Source organism: Odontomachus brunneus, unplaced genomic scaffold, assembly GCF_010583005.1.
Source record: "Odontomachus brunneus isolate Ranch 3 - 2012 unplaced genomic scaffold, Obru_v1 Obru_scaffold_009, whole genome shotgun sequence".
NCBI lineage: Eukaryota > Metazoa > Arthropoda > Insecta > Hymenoptera > Formicidae > Odontomachus > Odontomachus brunneus.
Genome location: NW_022639459.1, coordinates 910,986 through 931,548, shown reverse-complemented (window position 1 = coordinate 931,548; position 20,563 = coordinate 910,986). Strand labels below are relative to the sequence as shown.

General features: G+C 42.5%; 1 protein-coding gene across 2 annotated transcripts in view; it reads right to left on the bottom strand.

Annotated features, from left to right (window-relative positions):
• LOC116840356 (heterogeneous nuclear ribonucleoprotein L) overlaps positions 1-20,563 on the bottom strand; it is a 336,043-nt gene that overhangs the window by 24,005 nt on the left and 291,475 nt on the right. Inside the window, exons 7-8 of one of the 2 annotated variants that reach the window (XM_032806975.1) lie at positions 8,289-8,381; positions 2,065-2,357 (exon numbers count right to left, since the gene is read on the bottom strand). In XM_032806975.1, the coding sequence (XP_032662866.1) occupies positions 2,065-2,357; positions 8,289-8,381 (386 nt within the window). The remainder of the gene's footprint in view (positions 1-2,064; positions 2,358-8,288; positions 8,382-20,563) is intronic. The other variant, XM_032806976.1, reaches the window with a different exon arrangement.

Here is a 20,563-nt window from a genome sequence, read left to right as displayed (position 1 = left end):
TAGGACGCGCCCCTTTTTCTACTTGTAGTGCGGCCTTTTGTATTCCTCATTCATCGAAATCTCGAGGTTATGTTCTGTTATAGATACGTTTGACTTGTGACGTGTTTACAATTTCTTAGCCCAACTTTATGATAAATAAGTAATAAGTCCGCGCTCACTAATGTTTGGTTTAACCCGTAACAGGTACCATACCTTTTTAGTCAAACTATAATTAGTCAAGCTATAATTAATCAATTTAGTCAAGTTACAATGGGATCCGGACCCCAATAAATTTTTGCCATTTTTAACATGATAATAAAAGATAGAAAGAAAAACGTTTTATAGTTCGAAAATAATACTTTACAAATATTATATTACAACTAGACATACATAATAACAATCTCAGTTTTTCAGTAACCTAAAAGAAAACGTTAACTGATTATAAAATCAACACAATGCGAACAGTGTTGAAATAAAATACACTGAAAGACAAATAATCGGAAAAAGAAAAAAATTTATATTTTAATCTAACTCTACAAATTATAGATTATATATAGAAAATATAAACAAGTATTGTTAAATTAAATACAATATTAAAATCTTAGAGAGTTTTTAGATGCAATCTTTATAGATAGTGCTTGCATATTTGGTGCATATTGGTTCATTGCATCTAACATATATTTCTTTAGACTTCATATCTTTACTTCTAGGACATTTATCACATATGGATGGCAAAATAATTTTAGATCTTTCAGTTTCTTCAATTTTTAAAATAGATGAAATTGTTAAACGCAATGGCTTATGAATATATTAAGTTGTAAGACGTCTCTTAGGTTCTACTAACTGAAAGGCAAGAGATTTTACTCTTTTACGTGAAGAATGAGTCATATTGAGCTGAAGATTAAGAAAATTATTTTTATAAAAGTAACGGTACAATGGGGTCACTGTGACCCCAGAAAAACAAATGCATATAATTCACAGCTACTTACAAATAACTCGATGATTTTTTCTTCTGTCACACTGAAAACTGTTACTCGAAAGGTACTGAAGATATTAGCGCCATATACAGTGGATAGTTTAGGAATTATCACGAAAATAAAATTAGTTGGGGTCCCTGGGACCCCATGGTATCTGTTACGGGTTAAAAGCATATACTTTTGTACTCTTTCTTCCATTTTAAAATAAACAGCACTATGTATACTCAGGATTGCTACAGAAAACCAATTTTGAAATTCCCTGACTTTTTCATGTTTTTTAGACGACAGTGGAGAATTTTCCATGACCAATATAATCTTCAATTTTAACGTTTAGGAACAGGGATTACAGAAAAAGTAGCTTATATTATTAAAAATAGTATAAATTTAGTTTAGTAACATAATATTCCTAACATATATTCTTGAAAATGTACATTCAGGCTGACAAAAATTATATGAATATTAGAAAAAAGAATGTAGTTATGACACGGAAAAGAATGATTGAGTGAAAAAATGCTGAGTAAAATATAAATTTTAATTATTTTGTTAATATTATGATGCACAGACTAGCATAGATGTATACATATTCAATATAAACTAAGAATTCTCAGTTTAAATGTTAAGAAACAAATAAGATTTTATAATTTTATTTATTTTTAAATAACATTTAAATTCCTATACTATGCCTATAAACTATAAAATGTTAAAATTAAAAAAAAAACTTGATACATTAATAAAATTCCTAGCGACTCTAGATTTAGTAAGTGTCTAGAGACTGTGTATTCTTCTCTTATAACTCAGGGAGGGTTACTTTAATTTCAAAGAATTGTAAGGAAAGATCAAAATTCCAGGTTATTTTATATGTTTCCCTGATCCCGGTTTTCCATGACAAATTAAAATTCCATGACTTTTCCCGGTCTGTAGCAACCCTGATACCGTTTCGGTGCGCTACTGTCAATTATTTCCGATTGGCCGACACCACGTACGACGCTATGTAGACAGTCAGCGCTCACGAGCATTACGATGCTATGATTTTGCGATGTCACGACGTTACGATACGACCGATATAGATCGTATGCCTGAACGGGGATGCGGCTGTAGCAAGACCTACCTTTGTCACGTTACCGTAGAGGCAGAACAGGTTAAAGAGCTTGTCGGTATTGACTTTGTCCGGCTGCAGGCCGTACACCATCATCACGGAGCCCTGCGTGCTGGAGGGTGGCGTTTGACCCAGGGTGGGCACGTAGCCCGGCCGAGGTGGCGTGGGATGTAACGGCTCGCGGCCGCTGAAATCGCTCTTGATACCGTAACGCTCCACGTACGGCTCCGCGTACGTCGCTGGCCCGTTGAAATTTTCCTCGTAACGATCGTGCCCGGTGGCCGGCGGGAAGACCTGTGGCGTGCCTGAAACCACATGCCACGAGATGCCGTGCTGGATAAATGATGATGATGCCAGAGTAAGAGAGAGAGGGGGTGGGGGGTTGGGGGAGGCAGAGAAAGCACGCATAAACCGGACATTGTGTCCGTCGTGCGACGACGTCCACCTTGATGGAAACACCGTCGGGCGGAGGGGTTTAACGATAGCTTCGCGATGGGAAAGTGCAGCCGCGCACGGAGATTGCTGGGAAGTAACCGTTACTTCAGTGTAATTGCCGAAGCTTTTCTCTACGTACTGCTTTTCGGACATATCGTGGAGCAGCTGAAAAATAACATACGCGATGTATTATTTTATATATCTTGCCGGGCGCGGTTGGAGGGCGAAGCGACCCCTCGGAGGAAATCCGAGAAAATTGATTGCAACCGCGAGGTATACGGGAAAATGTTTCGGACGAAAGTTTCGTGACATTTCGTGCGCTTTATAGCTGTGCCTTTAGATTTTCTTTAAGGCTCCTTGTATCTCGCCGCGGTCATGTTAAATTTATGATGTCAGAAGTGAGGAACGACATACCGACGAAAATCGCGTGCCATTTCTGAATAAAGATAAATATGGACGAAAGAGCACCTGAGACTGTTTGAGCATACTTGTAAAATTGTCCGAAAGATATCCTTTTCTATTGACAATTAATAAATAGTATGATAAATGGTGAAGTGAAGCATACAGACAAAACGTTTCTCACGTGTCTTATTTTCACCATTTATTATACGACTATTTATTGATCATCAAGAGAAAGGGATTTTCGGACAATTTTATGTTCTTTCGTCCATATTTATCTTTATTAAAAAGAGGCACTCGCAACTTTCGTCAGCACGTCATTCCTCGCTTCTGATGTCACAAATCCGATATGGTCGGCGAGGTATAAGAAACCTTAAATACGTAATTTTTCAATGTAATTTAAACACGTAAACTTTTAACTCTCATACGATATTTTGGGGAAATTTGAACGCGAAAAGTATATCACAGGCTGCGAAATTTTTACCGAAAACATCTTCTCACGTATCTCGCGGGATTTGCGAAGATATTCGCCCACATTTATTTTTATGGAGTTACCTTTGGGGGGGTTTAACCCCTAAACGTGTGGGAAAGCACATATGAAAGAAATACGAGAATCTCTTATTTCTTTCAGCTACTCTACACATATCCGAGGCCTATCAAAATCACAGTGAGAGATGTTTTCGTGTATTTCCTTGTTAGTTTATAACATGTATTATATATTGATACGTCAGGTATATGTATATTCAGTTCTTGATGCAATTACACTGGCATTCAAGCTTTCACTCCCTCTTAGTCCTCATTTACACTCACATGTGATCGAAAATGCCCATCATAATAATTAAATTTCCTCCATGGTGTTAATAGCTTTTGAAGGGTTCGAGGCGCCTTTTAATTCGCGAGTGTTGAGCATCGCACTGAGAGAAAAAGGATTAATTTCACTAAAAGTATAGTTATTTTTTTATCACTTTACTGTTGTTTTAACAGAAAAGTAATAGTAACAATATGTATGTAAGGTTATTGTTACTATCAGTACAGTAACACTTAATTTACTAATGAAAAAATGGTTCTCCTCACTGTAATTCTTTCACAATGCGAATATGATCACAGATACCAAACACTCTTTTTCTCAGTGCGGTGTCATGCACCACCGTTTATTTAAAAATTCTTGAATACTCACACGTACATATATACACACACACGCACACACACACACAGACGAAGATAATCTAAAAACCATAAATTATAATAAATACTCTATAAATATAATATATAACTACAAAAACTATAGATATACAAGTTACTAAACATTTTCTATAAGGTCCCAGGGGAATTTTTTGAAGGGGATTAATTAATGTTAAGAATATTATTCGCGGGGTAAAGACAGTCGACAGTCTGACAAGTGTGTTACGCCGTTGAACAATCTTATCCTCCCGCTGGGAATCAAGTTAACGCGCAAACATCCGCGACGATCGCTCTCTCGCCAGTTTCCATTTCATATCAAAGGTACAAAAGTGAGGCAACGCACACGGAAGCAAAAAGAAATATCGAAGGCAGAATCAGAATGCATTAGAGGAATAGAATGCAAGCACCAGCCGGCGTAATTCGAACCGACGGCTCCGTCGGAATGGTAATGCAACGCTTTGTCGGCAACGACTGCGTATTAAATGTTGCGACAAATGGTATCGATTAGGATGTCGGAGGCTGTTGGGAAAGGTGAGTGGGCAGCGCGGTGAGTTACGATAATGTTTTCAACTATCGGATTACATCGCGCAACGGGCTCGGAGTGGCTTCAATTGCAGCCGCGCGGCGCGCTTTGTTACGCTCGGCTCATCGATTTCCCGTCAAAATCGCAATAGGATCCCGCGGCCGCGGTGACTTACGGCGGCAGTTTTAGACAGTGCTATATACTGGGAATTATTTTCCCGGAGTCAATATTAGAAGTTCAAACAGTTCGAACTGTTGGCGGTGGTGGTGCGCGCACAAAAGGCCAAGCTGCCGGTTGTAATAGCGGTTCGGAGTGCAACGTCGGGTGCAACAGCGTCACGTGTCGGTTACGTGACAATTTCGATCTAGCTTTATCGAGTCAGCCGTCGAGATATTCGCCGGGAGCATCTTTATGCGAACCTGCGGATCTCGGAGAAGTAATTTGCACGTTTGAACAATTGAGGAAGACACTTGTCGAGAGGATGCATAGAAGAGAGAATTTTGCCTCGTGTATTAGGTTGGTGCAAAAGCTCCGTCTCGTGTGTTGTTTATGAGATAAAACGAAATTATTTACATTCGAGGGATTAATAATTTTCACGAATCAAATGTGAATGACATCGACTCGTTATTCCTTCAGACATTCCACTCTGGACTGCCAATGCTAGCACGCTGCAAAATGAAGTATGTTGTAACAGCACGTTAACGCGTCTCCATTTTTGACACATTGTATACTGAAAAGAATGGTTTAGTGAAAACCATCAAGTTCGAATAATAGTTACTAGATGCTTTGATGGAATAGTTGAAGCTAAATATGTATGTAGATGAGTATAAATAAATAATTTAGTTAGTATTAACAAAAAGAACTTTAACAAAGCTCGGTATCTATTACTAAGACTTGGTGACTATTACCAATCTATGTGGTATTACCAAGTAATTTTTGTAATAAAACCATATTATTTAGTGATACTTACCACATGATGTGATAAATACATAAAATGATTAAATTCGCTCCGGTAATATTCAACTATTCAGTAATTATTATCAAATATTATTTGATATCATTTACCAAATAATTAAATTGGTTAAACTATAAAGAATTTGTTTTACTAATTATTTTGTAATTATTACCAGAGACTGTTGATATGTATTATATTATATTTGATACTAATTACCAAATACAGTTCTGAAACGTTCAATCGAGTACATTTGTTAACTGTTACAAGGCTTTTGCAGTATACTGGTATTTTAAATTAATATTGTATGTGTTCTAATCTCAAAATATGTTATCTTTGTATGCATATGTCCTAACCTCATGCATCGTCTCTTAATGTAATGTCACATATTGTCTCTTCGATATTAAAATACGATATTTGAGGTTAAAACATTTTTGCCTAACACACATACGTGTATTAATTCAAGCTACCAGTATAGAGTAGAATTCACTTGAAGCTAGAGACACTTCAAAGCGCGCAAAGAACGACTATGACCGGTTTGTACAGCGCATCAAAGCATTCGCAACGTCAAGTGAATTCCATCTGTAATGTGTTAAAAGTAGAGACGTGTTAATGTGTTGTTATAACACACTTCATCCTGCAGTGTACTCCATTATTGCCACTCTCTAAAGTACAATCGGTGTATTCTTCATTGAAATGCTATACTTATAACTGATGGTTTAGTTCTCAGTATAGCAGTGAAATCAGTGAAATCTCGTTGAAAGGATCAGTTCATAATAGCGATTGTTCCAACTATTGGTACAGTCTGCAAATGCAAACAGTGCTATCGCACGCAAGCCGCATAGCCGTTAATTCTATCGCTTTAAATGCAATGCTAAAAGTTGAATTTGACACAGCAATGCATTTGCAATGAATTTGTGTGCTACACGTTTTGCAATGAAATGTTTCACTGACCGAAATCAGTGAGATATAAGACGAAGCAGTAAAGTAGAAGTGGAAATCAGTGAATACTCACTGATTGTCGGTGAAACACTTCCTTTACTGATTTAATCAGAAGCATTTTTGCTGATTCACTTTAACCTTCCGACGATCACGGGTACAATCGTAGTCAGAAAGGCTGTCCGTCATTTTTTAGATGAGTTTGTAGTATGTGGATTTACTTAACTTTCCATCTTGTCCAATGGGAGAATTCGTTTTTCAACGGAAGAATTCTCCCATTGGAGACAAGACGGACGAGTTTACAAACTCACTCTAAAAATTACAGACAACATTCTGTTCACGACCGTATCTGAGACGTGCCGAGCAACTTCATTTTGGTACGACATTTTGGTACGACAAGTGGAGATTAGAGTGATATCTTTCCCATCTTCTTACAAAAATAACTACCAAAAATTATGAAGACTGATACAAGGTTGTGTGTAAAATTATTATTAAATTATTATTATTTAAAGTTATTATTTTTCTTTTAATTAATATAATGTTTAAGGAAATATCCATCGTTGTTCCACAAAGACTCGCGCCTAACGGAAGGTTAAGAGAGCAATGTGGAGTTACTTTGACACCTTTAATTGCTTTTTCACACTTGTAATCTGTTTTAATAATTTTTAATTGTTTTTTTTTTTCGGCAGAAGGAAAATAAAGTAATACCAATTACAAACATTTTTTTTATTAAATCACATGAAATAATTATTCGAAATTTAGATCGAGGTGACAAACATTGGCGGCTTAACGAGGCAGGGTTAACGAGGACTTGTTGCTTTCCTTTTAATATCCAAAATTTCCACGAGAATTTAAGAGGAAAATGACAAAGCTTTTGCACCAACCTGATAGGACGTGGTCACGCATTTTTTCCTCCAACAGAGACACAGTGGATTTCATGAGAAAATGACAGCTCTAATTTTATCGCCGTTCCACCCATTATCATAATTAAAGCGTTCAGAATTTGCGCCGTACATGCTATTACGTTGCGTACACTATTTGCGTTGCGAATAAAATTGCGCGTAATACTCCTCCGGGAAAACGAAGCGGCTACGTACATTTGTGCTCTCGCCTTAATATTTAAACGTCTAATGAAAATAACAAGCTGCGCGTACTTGCAAAATGAGCGTGTCCTAATAAGATACTTTTCTAATTTGAAGAGCTCGTCCCAAGAGGGAGACAAAGAGAGGAGAGGGAGAAGAGAGAGAAGAAAGAGAGAAGAGAGAGAGAGAGAGAGAGAGAGAGAGAAGGAGGAAGGAAGGGAGAAACGCTTTCTCCGCGTGGAAATATCTGAATTTATTCAACGCGATATTTCATGAATGCGGTGGTCCGTCCAATGAATCTTTTCGGAGATAAAAGGTCCTCTCTCGCGCTCGCGAGGGCGCGCACAAGTAAATTTTCCTCTTCGTACGCTGCAAACTAATGCCGCCCTCGACGTACTTCTTTACTTCCGGCGAACGCCGGGAACGCCGGCCGCGTTTCGCACTTCGTCAGTCTTCCATTAATCCTGCTCTCATTTTTTACACGTGTTCACGGAAAACCTACGATCGCGCCGGTCGGTCGAGAGCCATCTATTTTCCGAACCGGTGAGCTTAATTTGGCCATTACGTACTGGCGGACGGACGGACGGACGGACGGACGGACGGACGGACGGACGGACGGACGGACGGACGGACGTACGGACGGACGAACGAACGAACGAACGGACGTACGGGCGGGTGGACGGACGCTGAAACAGGCAGACCAAACAGACAGACAGACACTCACCGTATGGCTGGGGCGCGGCGCCGTATCTTGGTTCCGCCAAAAGGGGAGCCGGCCTTCCATTTCCTGTCGCGTCGTTTTTGTGTGTGTTTGAGCCTGCAACAGAACGAGCGAGTTCCTCGATGAGACTCTACAATCACCATCGACGGCTACACGTCTCGCCGCTCCAACGTGACAACGAGACAAACGACGTGGGCCCAAGCGCCGTCATTTATCCCGCGTTCCTCGCTGGCTCGCGGGCGAAATTCCCGGCGAGAATCGCCGAGCGCTGATGTGAGAACGGGGAAGCTTCTGAAAGATGCGGGGGTGGCACAGAAACCGAAATTTTAAATCAATGTAATAACAATTTATCGTGCCGTCCCGATGGCGAGTGCAGAATTCCCACGATTCCGGGGTCTCCGAGGAACGCGACGGGCGCAAACTTGCGCGCCTCGAGATCGCGAGTTTAAACAACGCGAGGCGCCGAGCATTCTTCCGCAAAGTCAGCGTCATGTATGCCATATCATTCCCTGGATCGAAAGTTACACGATTTTCAGCCTCACACATTTGCAGGGTGTACACACATTTGAGTGTTGCAAAAGCCTCGTGTGCGAGTAGAGCTCATCGATTTGAACGGAGAAGTCTTTCATTATCATTTTGCAACAACGATGATTACTGAGATATTAACTGACGAAAAGTAGCCAATGAGTGCGCGTGATGCGGTAGAACGAGCTTTTTAGGTCAGGTTTCATCCAAGATACCTGAATATATTGACAATCTTTTGACAATGGCGACTGTAGTGCTCTGGACTGTGCATATGTTATTAAAAAAAAAAAAAAAAAATATATATATATATATAATTTCATCCTTAGCGAAATTCTCCTAGGGCTTCAAGAGGATTTTTCAAGAGGATTTTGTTCTAAAAACCAAAGGAAAATATTCTAATACTCAAAGAAAGAAACTTCAGCAAGGTATTCTATTTCCCATAATTCCACATTCTAAGCGGAAAGTTTTGCAGAGAGAGTATTTCTCTTCCAATGAAGAGGTAATGTGCTTTGAACATTTCCCATTGGTTTTAGAAGAATCTCCTTGAAGCCGTATATAAGAGGATCTTGCCAAGAATGATATATTCTTTCGAATGCTTTAGCTGTCAGAATGGTGCAGGACTTCACCGTTCAGTTTCATTAGTTCTACCTGCACACGATATGTGAATTTCGTCAGGCATGTAGAAGGTCGAAAATCGCATATATACGGTAAAACACCCAATTATCGGTATCACTGATACTCCAGGAAAACCCGGCTTTTTTTGCGGCCAATAGTATTTATTCGCATATTCGATTATGTAGTACGATAAATCTCCTTTTTCTTTGGAATCATAGAGCGCAGGCCAGAAGTTCAACTGCGATAGTGGTCGCATAGAACAGGATAGAAGATTTTTCTGGAGCACCAATTACCAAGAGTGACGCGAACAAGTGGGTGTTTCTCACTCCAACTCTGTTTATAATGATTAGGCATAAATGACGCGGCGTGAACAACCCGCGCGGACCGAGGCGACACGGCCACCCCGTCGGCTTTTTCTCACGTTTCCTCGAGCTACACGAGGAATCATCAGGATAATGGTGTCGCTCTCGAGACGACTCCGATCGTGTTGCTAACGAGCGTTCGATCCCGGACGCGGCGACGACGACGACGACGACGGTGGTGGCGGCGGCGGCGACGGCGGCAGCGGGTCGTCCTCTTCCGATCGGCGGTAGGAAAGACGGCAGCTACGGTAACAACGTCCTGCATAATCCGCATTTGGCTCCTCACGCAGCGCGCCCCGTGCTATTGGTCTATATTAAACCGCGTTACACCCACTCACTCACTCACACACACGCGCACTCACGGGGGATGCACGCGGCGCTGTTTCCTCCGAGATGAGCGTGCTTCGGCAACGTTTCGGTACACTTGCTCTTCCTCCACGTGCACATCAACCCACTCACCGCGCTGCATCGCGGTGTGTATACACACGCGAGCGAGATATCGAGCTTGTTGCTGCAGCCAACCCCTGTATATCGCCGCGCACCCTTTTGCCCTCCTCCTTCTGCTCCTCATCCGTCCATCTATCCAACCAGCCAGCCACCCACCAGCCAGCCAGCCAGCCAGCCAGCCAGCCAGCCAGTCAGCCACCCTCGAATATTCGATATCGGGCGCGTCTCTCGCGCTCGCAAACGAGAGACGCTAGTCTTCTCGTTTGAAATAGAGCGTCTCCCGCTATCGCTCAAGCCGCATCAGCCACTCGATTGGCTCTCGCCAAGAGCAGGCAATCGCCTTAACCCTACTTGATCCCTCGGATCGAGCTCGATGCCGCTCCATTGTGGACGCGCAGGATCCCGGCAGATTAATTGCTAATTAAGATCGGCACGCCAATCCGTGACTGTTGGCGCGCTTCCCGACGTAGGTGGACATAAGATAGGATCTGACGAAAAATCTGACTCAAGTGGACGCACGTTTGCTCCTCCTACACGAACTCTTTCCCCAACGCGCTTCGAGCTCCTTCCCGATCCATTACGCGGCGCTTTCGGTTAGGATGGAAGTGGATTACTCGGTCGAAGTATCGAAGCGAGTGGTTGACGTCTAAAGAATGGCAGGCGACGTAATCATAATCGATTATCACGGGGATAAGGTAACGGTCGCAATTATGAACCGAGTTTCAATGTCGGCTCATTAATGTATTAAAAGAGTACACACTATAATGAGGACGTGGAAAGAAATTTCCTATACTTCCTATACTCTTTAGTTCCTCTACAGTTATATTCATATGCAAATGAACGAAAGTTACTCTAATCCATTAACTGACCTATAACACTGGTCAACAAATTTCGTATCATAATTTGTATCCTTCTTGAATGTCGACCCTTTTCTCTTTATGTGTTTAGACAGAAAACCATAATGAAAAGGAATTATCAGCTCTGACTCAAGAGCTTAAACTACCCGGCGTTGCGTGGGTTATCGCAAAGTGTCGAGGGGACGACATTAGAGGCGGGGTGTCCAGGTTTCATGGTAGCCTATAATTTCCGCAAGGTCCTAGGGAGTAACTATGCAAAATTTGGTCCAGATCGGTCAAAGGATTTAGGGGCTAGTAAGGATTATACAGACAAACATTCTATTTCATATACATAGATATTGTAAAATAATAGTATGATGTATAAAACAACAGAATATTTTTAGTTTTTCATTACCAGAAGAAAACTAAAATTCCTTCTAAATATTATATTATTAGACGGTTTTTAACGCTACCGAAATAATAGGATAATTATAATTGAAGAATGAAATTCGAGGTTCCTGTCCTCCTACAAGAAAAAAAATAGCTTTCAAAGAATTGATCTTTTGAGGAAATTCTCTTTTAATTATTATTTACTATATTATACTATTTACTCTTTTACAATTACTATTTATTATATACTGGAATTTATTTCGGGCTGGCTTTGATTGTTATATTTGTGATCAGCGCCACAGAGTAAACTGGAGCTGACTGCTCAAACGAAGGATCAAATTTTTGTGTAATTAGGACCGTTACTTCAAGCGCGAATTAGTCGGTGCACGTGCGCGTTGGCGAATGAAGGTCGAGGACGGAGTCACTTGTTGATTTTTTGTTGCCCCTCCGGCGATCCACGCACTCCCGATAATTACGCGACGCACGAATTATTCAGAAATCGGAAATCGATTACGGAGCAGCTGGCACGTGTTTTTCAATAACGCAGGCGGCAACTCTCTCACGACGACGACGACGACGATTCACGTATATACACAAGGAACGAAGCGTGGTGCGCGACGAACTCGAGAAACAGCGCACCTGGGTTACACCGAGCGAGTCCGTGAAACTCGATATTGGCACTTGTAGGAGTCGTAGAAGGTCCGCGGAAATTGCGATTTCGGATACGGACGAGGTCGCGCTTCGCCGGTCGCCGAGGCTCCCCGTCGTGCTGTTTGTCTTGCCTCGGGTACTCGGGACGGGCGACACGATTAACGAATTTACCATCCACCGCGGGAGCGCCCGCGAATACACACACACACACACACACACACACACACACACACACACACATCTTCATCGACAATCCGGGGAAACTGGGACAGCCAAGACAGCTCTCGCGTCACTTATGACCGGGGAACGACGGAGCGGCGAAGAGGATGGAGATTGACTCGCGTTCGGATATAAAGCGCGCGCGTCTTGTCGAATGCCCGCGGGGAAAAGATCTCCGACGGTTTGCCCCCGACACACGCCGTGGATCCCGCGTAAAATTCTCCTCTCCCGCCAGTGTCAGGTGCACGAGCGTGACGGACGTTCGGCCGTAAATTAATAACGCCGCCGTGCACGTTCGCTGTCAGGTTAAATCAGTGCGCGGTCCGGCCTCGAGAATTTCAATCTCCGAAACAATTTCACCGCGAGTAGTAAATCCTAAATTCTCTCTCCCCCCCCCCTCTCTCTCTAGTCATTACTCTCGCGACCAAGACACGAAGACGCCGTCCTCGTGCATTCTCTTGACTCCTTAACTGTTAATTGTTAAATAGTTCAGTGAGCAAACTGTCAATCTCGTGATCAATATGATCGATACATTGACTGCCGTGGTGGTCACTAATGATCGCACGGAGAGAAATTGTTAGATAAGAAATGAACAAACGGATATTTCCGATCAATATACCGATGAATTTTTGTATCCAGTCAGGATACGTCCAATGAGAAATATTGGCTCATAATTTCTTGATCGGTTTATCTGATAATTTCTCTCAGTGTCTCACTAATTTATATGTAGACCAGTATGAATATTAAATTTAATCTATAACCAATATATAGTTTCTATCAGGAAGGCCAATGAAACGAGCTAATGAACGTATGGGTTGCGAACTGCATTTATGTGCCGTATCTTTGACGATTTAGACTTGAGTTGAGTGCTGACATAATCGATGTGACATCAGCGTATTAAGAATCGAGGTATTCTTTAATAAATAAAGTTCCTTCGAGTGATATCTTTTTTTCTCACTCGAAACGAGTGAAAAGCGACAGTGAAAATACTGCCACTCGAAATCGCAAGAGTGAATGCTTTTACTCGAGCATAGAGTGGATTTTGGCTCCACATGAGCGAATTCCAATTGATTGGAGTGAATATGTTCCTGTGACAATTGAGTACCATATCAGATACGCTCTTCAATTTTGCGTGAAAATATTCACTCAACCATTCGGAATGGAAAATTAGTTCTACGCGAGTGCAAGGTCAGTTGAATTTGAAATCGACTCTGTGATCACTGTGCTTTTTAAGTGAAATTTCAAGAGTAAAGGAAAGAAAGATATTGTAAAGGTAAACAACCGGCAAAAAAGATGGGTTGGTAAGAGCCCGCTGGACGTTGGATAATTTAAATTTTTCTCTAAGGGTGCGTTCCGTTTCCACGCATAATGCGCATGAAGCGCAGCGTTAGAGTGACAGAAATATGAAAGTAAGATAAAATGAGAGGGAGAGCACTCGGGTGAGGTTCTCGAACTTAGGTTAGGTTAGTTCTCGAACGCATGAACTGCCTCAGCTCCGAGGTAGTGCAGTCTATGCGATCTCATGCGTTCGAGAACTAACCTAACCTAGGTTCGACAACCTCACCCGAGAGCTCTCCCTCTCTTTTTATCTCACTCTCGTATCTCTGTCACTCTAACGCTGCGTTTCATGCGCATCATGCGTGGAAACGCAACGCACCCTATGAGAAAAAAGTTTCGTCGTAATGAACGAACCAACGCGTCTCGGTTGATGGTAACGAGACTTCTGGCTTTTTTGGAACCAAATTCGGGCCGCAAGAACCACAGAAATTCTGTGTTCTTCAACTAAAATGCGTTAGTCCGTTCATTAGAACCAAACTTTAAGTGAATACAACCGTAACTTGTTTCTCTGTGCGGCAGAAGGATGAAGTTGTTCGCCAGTGTAACGTACGTGCCAGACTTGGTAAGAATTTTATTAGCCCTTTGAGTACGGTTAAGCCAGACGCAGAGTTTTGGCGCTGAAAGCGCGTAATGGATAACAGCAGCGTGATCGACTTATGTTGTTACCTTAAACCATGCGATCCGTTGTATCTGCGTCCGCATATCGCAATGGCTAATGGATTAACATAATCTGCATTTACAGCGTCAAAAAGGGACGAAAAAAGCACTGCGCTCAATAACGACAAGTTGTCCGCTGAGTCTCAATGCAAGTTTTGGAGGAGAATCACCACAGTGGCGTCTCTTAAAAAAAATATCGCTCAGCAGGAAGCCACTTTCAGTAACCAAAGGGGTTGAGAGTCAAGGTGTATCCCCCCCGACTGCGAGCCCAAGAAAAATACACATGAGCCGCGAGAGCATGTGTGTGTGTGTGTGTGTGTGTGTGTGTGTGTATATGCTGTCAGCCTTTCCTCGTCAACGTCCGCGACTCGTACCGGACACATCGTGCCGTGTACACACGACGAGAGATCTCCTCGCAAATCTCAAGATCAAATGAACGTCGAGCGATCTATCACAGCCGTTGAATTAATAACGCCGCTGCGGATGCGGCTCGCCCGGCCAGATTAAACCACGGTGGTCCAGCGCGGGGAGGAAGTGGAGGAAGGAAGACAGGGAAAGGGGGGCTTCGAGAGAGGAAGAGGGGGTTATGTAAGGGGGATTTCAATCTCCAAAACAATTTCACCGCGGAGCACTGCATCGTAAAGGTAAATGCCATTACCGGTGTAACGGCGTCGCGCCGGATACCCTCGCGCGATTATTACAGGCGGATATTAGAACTCGTAGGTCATCTGGCCGGGCCACGGCGAAATTGCAATTTTATGCCCGACAAGACGCGTGATAGGGAAATTACGAGCCTGATCGCTCACTCATTCTCTCTCTCTCGCTCTCTCCCTCCCTCTCTCTTCATCCTTTTCTCTCTCTATCTCTCTCGCGGCCTTCGCGGGCGGGCAGAAGCAGCTATCGAAGATCCTCCTCTTTTTCTGCCTTTTTCGGCGACGAGAGGGAAAAGCACGAGGGAAGCAGGGAGGCAGGGAGGGTGACTCCTGTGCCGCGACCCCACGGGAGGGACGACGGACGGAAACGGATGATGGCGAGGACGCTCTCGCGCGCGCCGTATCGACCTCCGGCGTCGCCACGCAGACTGCCACCGCGCACCCCATAAAATATACACGGTGCTCGTGAAACTCGACGCGTGCAAACGATGGTGGTTGCCGCTCGCGTTGCGTGGCCGCGCGATTGAGGTCGCGGACGTTGTAAGATGCCAAGTGTCCGTGACACGTACTACGTAGTGCGACATGCTTTCGTGCACTTTGTCGTCCGACGAGCGGATTCAACAAACGTCGGGCTCCGCGATCGACCTCGCGTCGGCTTTGATTTTCATCGCAGCGCGGTAATTTCCATGTTACAACGTAGCCGAACACACACGTGGCCGAGTTAGTCTCTTGTGAAGTTCATTCGTCGGATATGTGTGTTTTCAGGGCGCCTAAGGGGCGTATTTTCAATGGAGCATCGTTACTCATAAATTCGTTATTATAAGAAACTTGTTTTATGTGTGAATTTAAGAACTCTAGGTAGTCAGTGAATTAAATAAACTGTCCTTTTAATAATATGTAAATTTAAATGTCTTTAATAATCTTTGATTGTTCAAAATCCAATGCACAGATACGAAAACGATAGACTTTTCATAGAATAAATGCGTTCGCTCCTTTTTTCTCTCTTTTCTCTCCTCTTATCAGCTCTGGTTAGCCTTCTTTCTCTCTCTCTCTCTCTTTGTCTTTATGCTTCATTATAGTTCTATCTATCTCCTTCTGCTTTTGGATGTCTCCGACTGCTGAACGACAATATTCTCGAGACTCGTATTTGTGGTTTTTTGATATGCTTTATGTTTGATTTATCGAGAGTTCGATGAGATATATTTATAATTGTTTACTTTATTAATATTCGCAATATAATATAATTTTATTGGACTCTTACGCTATTGACCGAAATTACAAAATTAAGTTATCATATACTTGTTTCACTATCCAAATGGTAAGTGTTATTATTGAAATAAATTTTTCACGATTCTACAGTCTTTTCAACTGCCTTGCCACGTTTTATTCAGTACAACGCTACTGAGAGCATGAGACAGCAGTTTTACAGCCGGCAATCGACCATTACGCAAAAACGCTGCGGTGAATACCGCTCTTTCTTCAGTGCCACGTTTCCTGATGTGTGACATTTGTAACGGTAAGTCTTGCTTGGATGGTGTCGTTTTTCACGGAGTTATACACGAGCGTAACGTGGCCATCTACGTTGCTTTTACCATAAGATTATGAGCGCAAAATTACGAGATGTTCGGCATTAAATTTCTCATGACCCAAGTTGAACGCAGCCATTGAAGGCTCCCCACCCCGAGCAGAAGTTTTAATAACGTTCTAAGTGAACGTTGGAGAATTGAAAGAGCACGCGGAAGACGCACGGTCATATTTTCGCGGGGGAAAAGTCCACTGGGAGTTCTCGCGGGAAGGAAGGAAAGGGAAGGAAACGAGGCAGAGCTCGCACAGGACACCGTGTATGTGGCGAGCTACGTAAACTCCGTCGGCGACGACGCAGGTGGTACAACGGTGGAGAACGTAACCGGAAGAAACGGCGTACAGATTATTTGAACGACAACGGGATTACTCGACGATGAATAAACGTTCCCGCGGGACCGTATATACGTTAGGGTTCGGAATTAAAGCTCGGTCTCTTTAGAGTCACGATTCTGCGATTCGCCGCGAGAGATCAGACAGATTCGACCGAAATTAAATACCGCCGTCTACGCCAACTTCGCGAGGGTGGCTTTCTGTTAAAGAAAAGATAGAGAACAGTAGGAAGAAAGGAGAACTCCTACGCTGTGAGAGAAAAAATACCTAAAGAATAAGAGATGTCCCCTCGACGGGTACTGATTTAACAGATTTGCTCAAATCTTCTTTCTAATGAAATGCAAAAAACAAAATATAAAATAGCTTCAAGTAATAATTAATAATAATAGTAGCGTGTATGAGAAGCAACCTAACTATTATTATACGTTATATTCTATCATACAAATTTGGCGTTCTCGCATCATATATGAAACATTTCGATCTATCGCAGAACATCTAAATTATTTTATTTGAAAAAAAAAAAAAAAAAAACAAACAACTTTGTTTCATAATTACAAAAGAATATATATTTCTACAACTTTTTCCCCACCAAAAAAAATATAATTTTTTAAATTCTTTTTTCAATGTATAAATATGTGAAAAAAACGATTAATTAATTCGCGGACAGTCAACTACATTTCAGCTGAAGCAGCCAGAGTGTTTGATTATGACAAGTGATCTTAGTTGTCAACCAACTGAAGTCAGTTGTTATAACCTAACGTTCTAGCTGCTTCAGCTGAAACACGGTTGGCTGTCTGCGAATTAACCAATCTTTTCTTTCCACGTATTGGTGCAAGTTCATCTAATATATTATCAGCATCCACCGAATATAAATATTCTTTTATTCTTTAGATATTTCTTTTCTTTCAGTGTACAACGCTCCTCCTCGCGGAGCCGGAAGGGTAGCACACGCGACGAAATCTGGAGCACGTGGTGCTCCCTAAATTAGATACGTCACAGGTCGCAGGTTCGCGCGCAAAGCGTAACGACTCCGTAACGGCTGCCCCGCGTATTACGCGAATTATCAATTTTCAATCTGATAGAGAGAAACAGCACTCTGGGGGAATCTGGGAGGGTTGCTTTCAGATTTCTATTAAGCGATCCAGTTGCACTCGAAAGTAAGGGCGCTAAAGGCACTCGGCATGCCAGGGCCGCTATCAGATTAATGTGCGGGACAATTTTACGATTGCGTATTCGCAAAAGTCACTCTCACTCTTGCGATTTCGAACGTGCGACAAAGAGGGGACAATTGAAGGGTGCGTTAAGCCTGAATCAGGTCAGCGATTGCCCACTGGCGATTGGCGATTAGTGTTTAATCAATCAGCACAGCACAATTAGTAGCTATTTTGCTTCAATCGGTTGAAAACTAATCGTCAATCGCCAACTGTAAATCGCTAGACTAATTCAGGCTTATTATAAAAACGAGCTTTTTTCTTCTTATTTCTTTATCCTCGCGCGCACGCGCGCGCACACACACACAGAATATGGAGCGTGCTGTATTATAAAAGATAAAGCAGATATAAATATAGGATGAAATGATAAGAAATATTGTACAATTTCTCTGCTCGAGGTCCGAGAACACAAATATTTGATTATTCTGCCAGGAATTCGATGTAATAATATCTCGCGCGCGCACATACATAGAAACAGAACGTATTATGTTATAAGAGACGGAGCAGAGTATAAGTGTGAGATGAAATGTGATGAGAAGTCCTGCTACAATTTATCCGCCCGATCTGTTTTATCCGTGGACGCAAGTATCCAATTATCTCCCCAAGAATTCCACATATTTCGACGATACGACGAGAATAACGTACAATATTTACCGAGAGCTGGATTATCGTTTCCTTAACAATAATCTCTTGAAGCGACTGTTGCGAGGTCGAGTAGCTTCCTCAAAGCAAATATTTGAAGACTCGTATCTCCTTCTCTCTCTTTCTTCCTCCATTTCTCGTACGATCGACATTTATAGTGCAACAGGTATAGTTAAAGTCAAGCTAACGGCAAAACGTAGCGGCGGCGATCGACGAGAAATAAGAGGACACCGGCTTTTTTCGCGAATTCCCGAGGAACTACTGACCTTTTCCGGCTCCTCCTCCGATTACGCGCGCCAGACTACGTCCGACCCGTTCGACGATTATCCCGGAAGCATCGCGCATGCAAATCGGCTCGCGTTCATTAGAAACTGCGAATGCATTAATAATTACGCTAATTGCTCGAACTGCATTCCCAGCTCGGGCCATTTACCGATAGCCGCGCGGCTGATGCGAAAATCGATTTACGGCCGGCTCTCGCACACACGTGCAACCGACGCCGCCCCGTCAGGTTGTTGTTGTTGTTGTTGCTGTTGTTATTATTATTATTGCGTCATTAGGGGAGCGCGCGCGAGCGGCCGATGTATCGCTGGAACATGTTCTTGCATGAGATAAGCTCATTAATCATTTGATAATAGGCACGTTCTTAATCCCGGAATAGAACACCGGCAATCTATTTTACACGCGAGCGAATGCATAATGGACGCGCGACGACACGGGTCCGCGGATTCGAGCCGGCGCATCTGCGACAATTATCGCACAGTTGGCGTGTCTCCTGGACGCGACGATCGTCCGCTAATTTCGCCGGATCGCGGGAGAACGAGTACGATTATGCGGGGATCCCGTACTTTGCTATATCTCGCGCGGTACACGCTAGAGGGGTCCTTCATCATGAACTTCCCTCATGAAACATTCAGCGCCCTCGCGCGCAGCAGTCTCCCCATGCCGTCTTATTCGCGCACTTTCGACGCGACGCCGAGTTGCAGGAATAGCGGGGACGGAGCGCGAAAATGCAGATGCGGAGAATATTACGTCCGAGGCGTGGGAGGGGAGGAGGGAGGGCCGAAGCCGCTCGATCGGGATATTCCAGGATACGATTCTGGGATTGCATCATATACCGCGCTGTTAAAGTTACGATCCTCCTCTCCCCCCAAATATCTCGCTGCACTGAGAGAAAAATGTATGAGGAACTATAATGACATAGTAAAAAGATTATAGTTAGGAATAGAATTTTTATAGTAAATGTTACCATAATATTTGTAATATTTACAATATAAGCATAGTATAACTGATAGTGTAAAATTTTAACCAAGAAAATTCTTACGTAGTATAACTGATAGTGTAAAATTTTTACCAAGAATTATAATTATTTGAAATAAAAAATATAGTAAGGTAGCAAATATTGAATGGTAAAAGAAATTAACTATTTTATATAGTCAATACAATTGGAATATTTGGCAAATATAGGTACATGTAACTATATTCCCAAAAGGTGCTTTACCATATATATAGAGTAATAAGATGGTGACTATAAATCTGTGTTCATTCTACTATATCTTCACGTTTAGATGAACTATAAATATATGTTTGAGGCCAAAACGAACTATAAAATATAGTGAGATTATAGTTATTCCAACTATTTTTTTCTCTCAGTGTGCTTTATGTCTCAACTGACTCGCAGATACGGAGTTACGCTAAGTCGCTACCCGTACAAACGTGCCGACTTCAAAATTCGCGACGCGCCGAAAGCAGAATTGCGAGAGAGAGAGAGAGAGAGAGAGAGAGAGAGAGAGAGAGAGAGAGAGAGAGAGAGAGAGA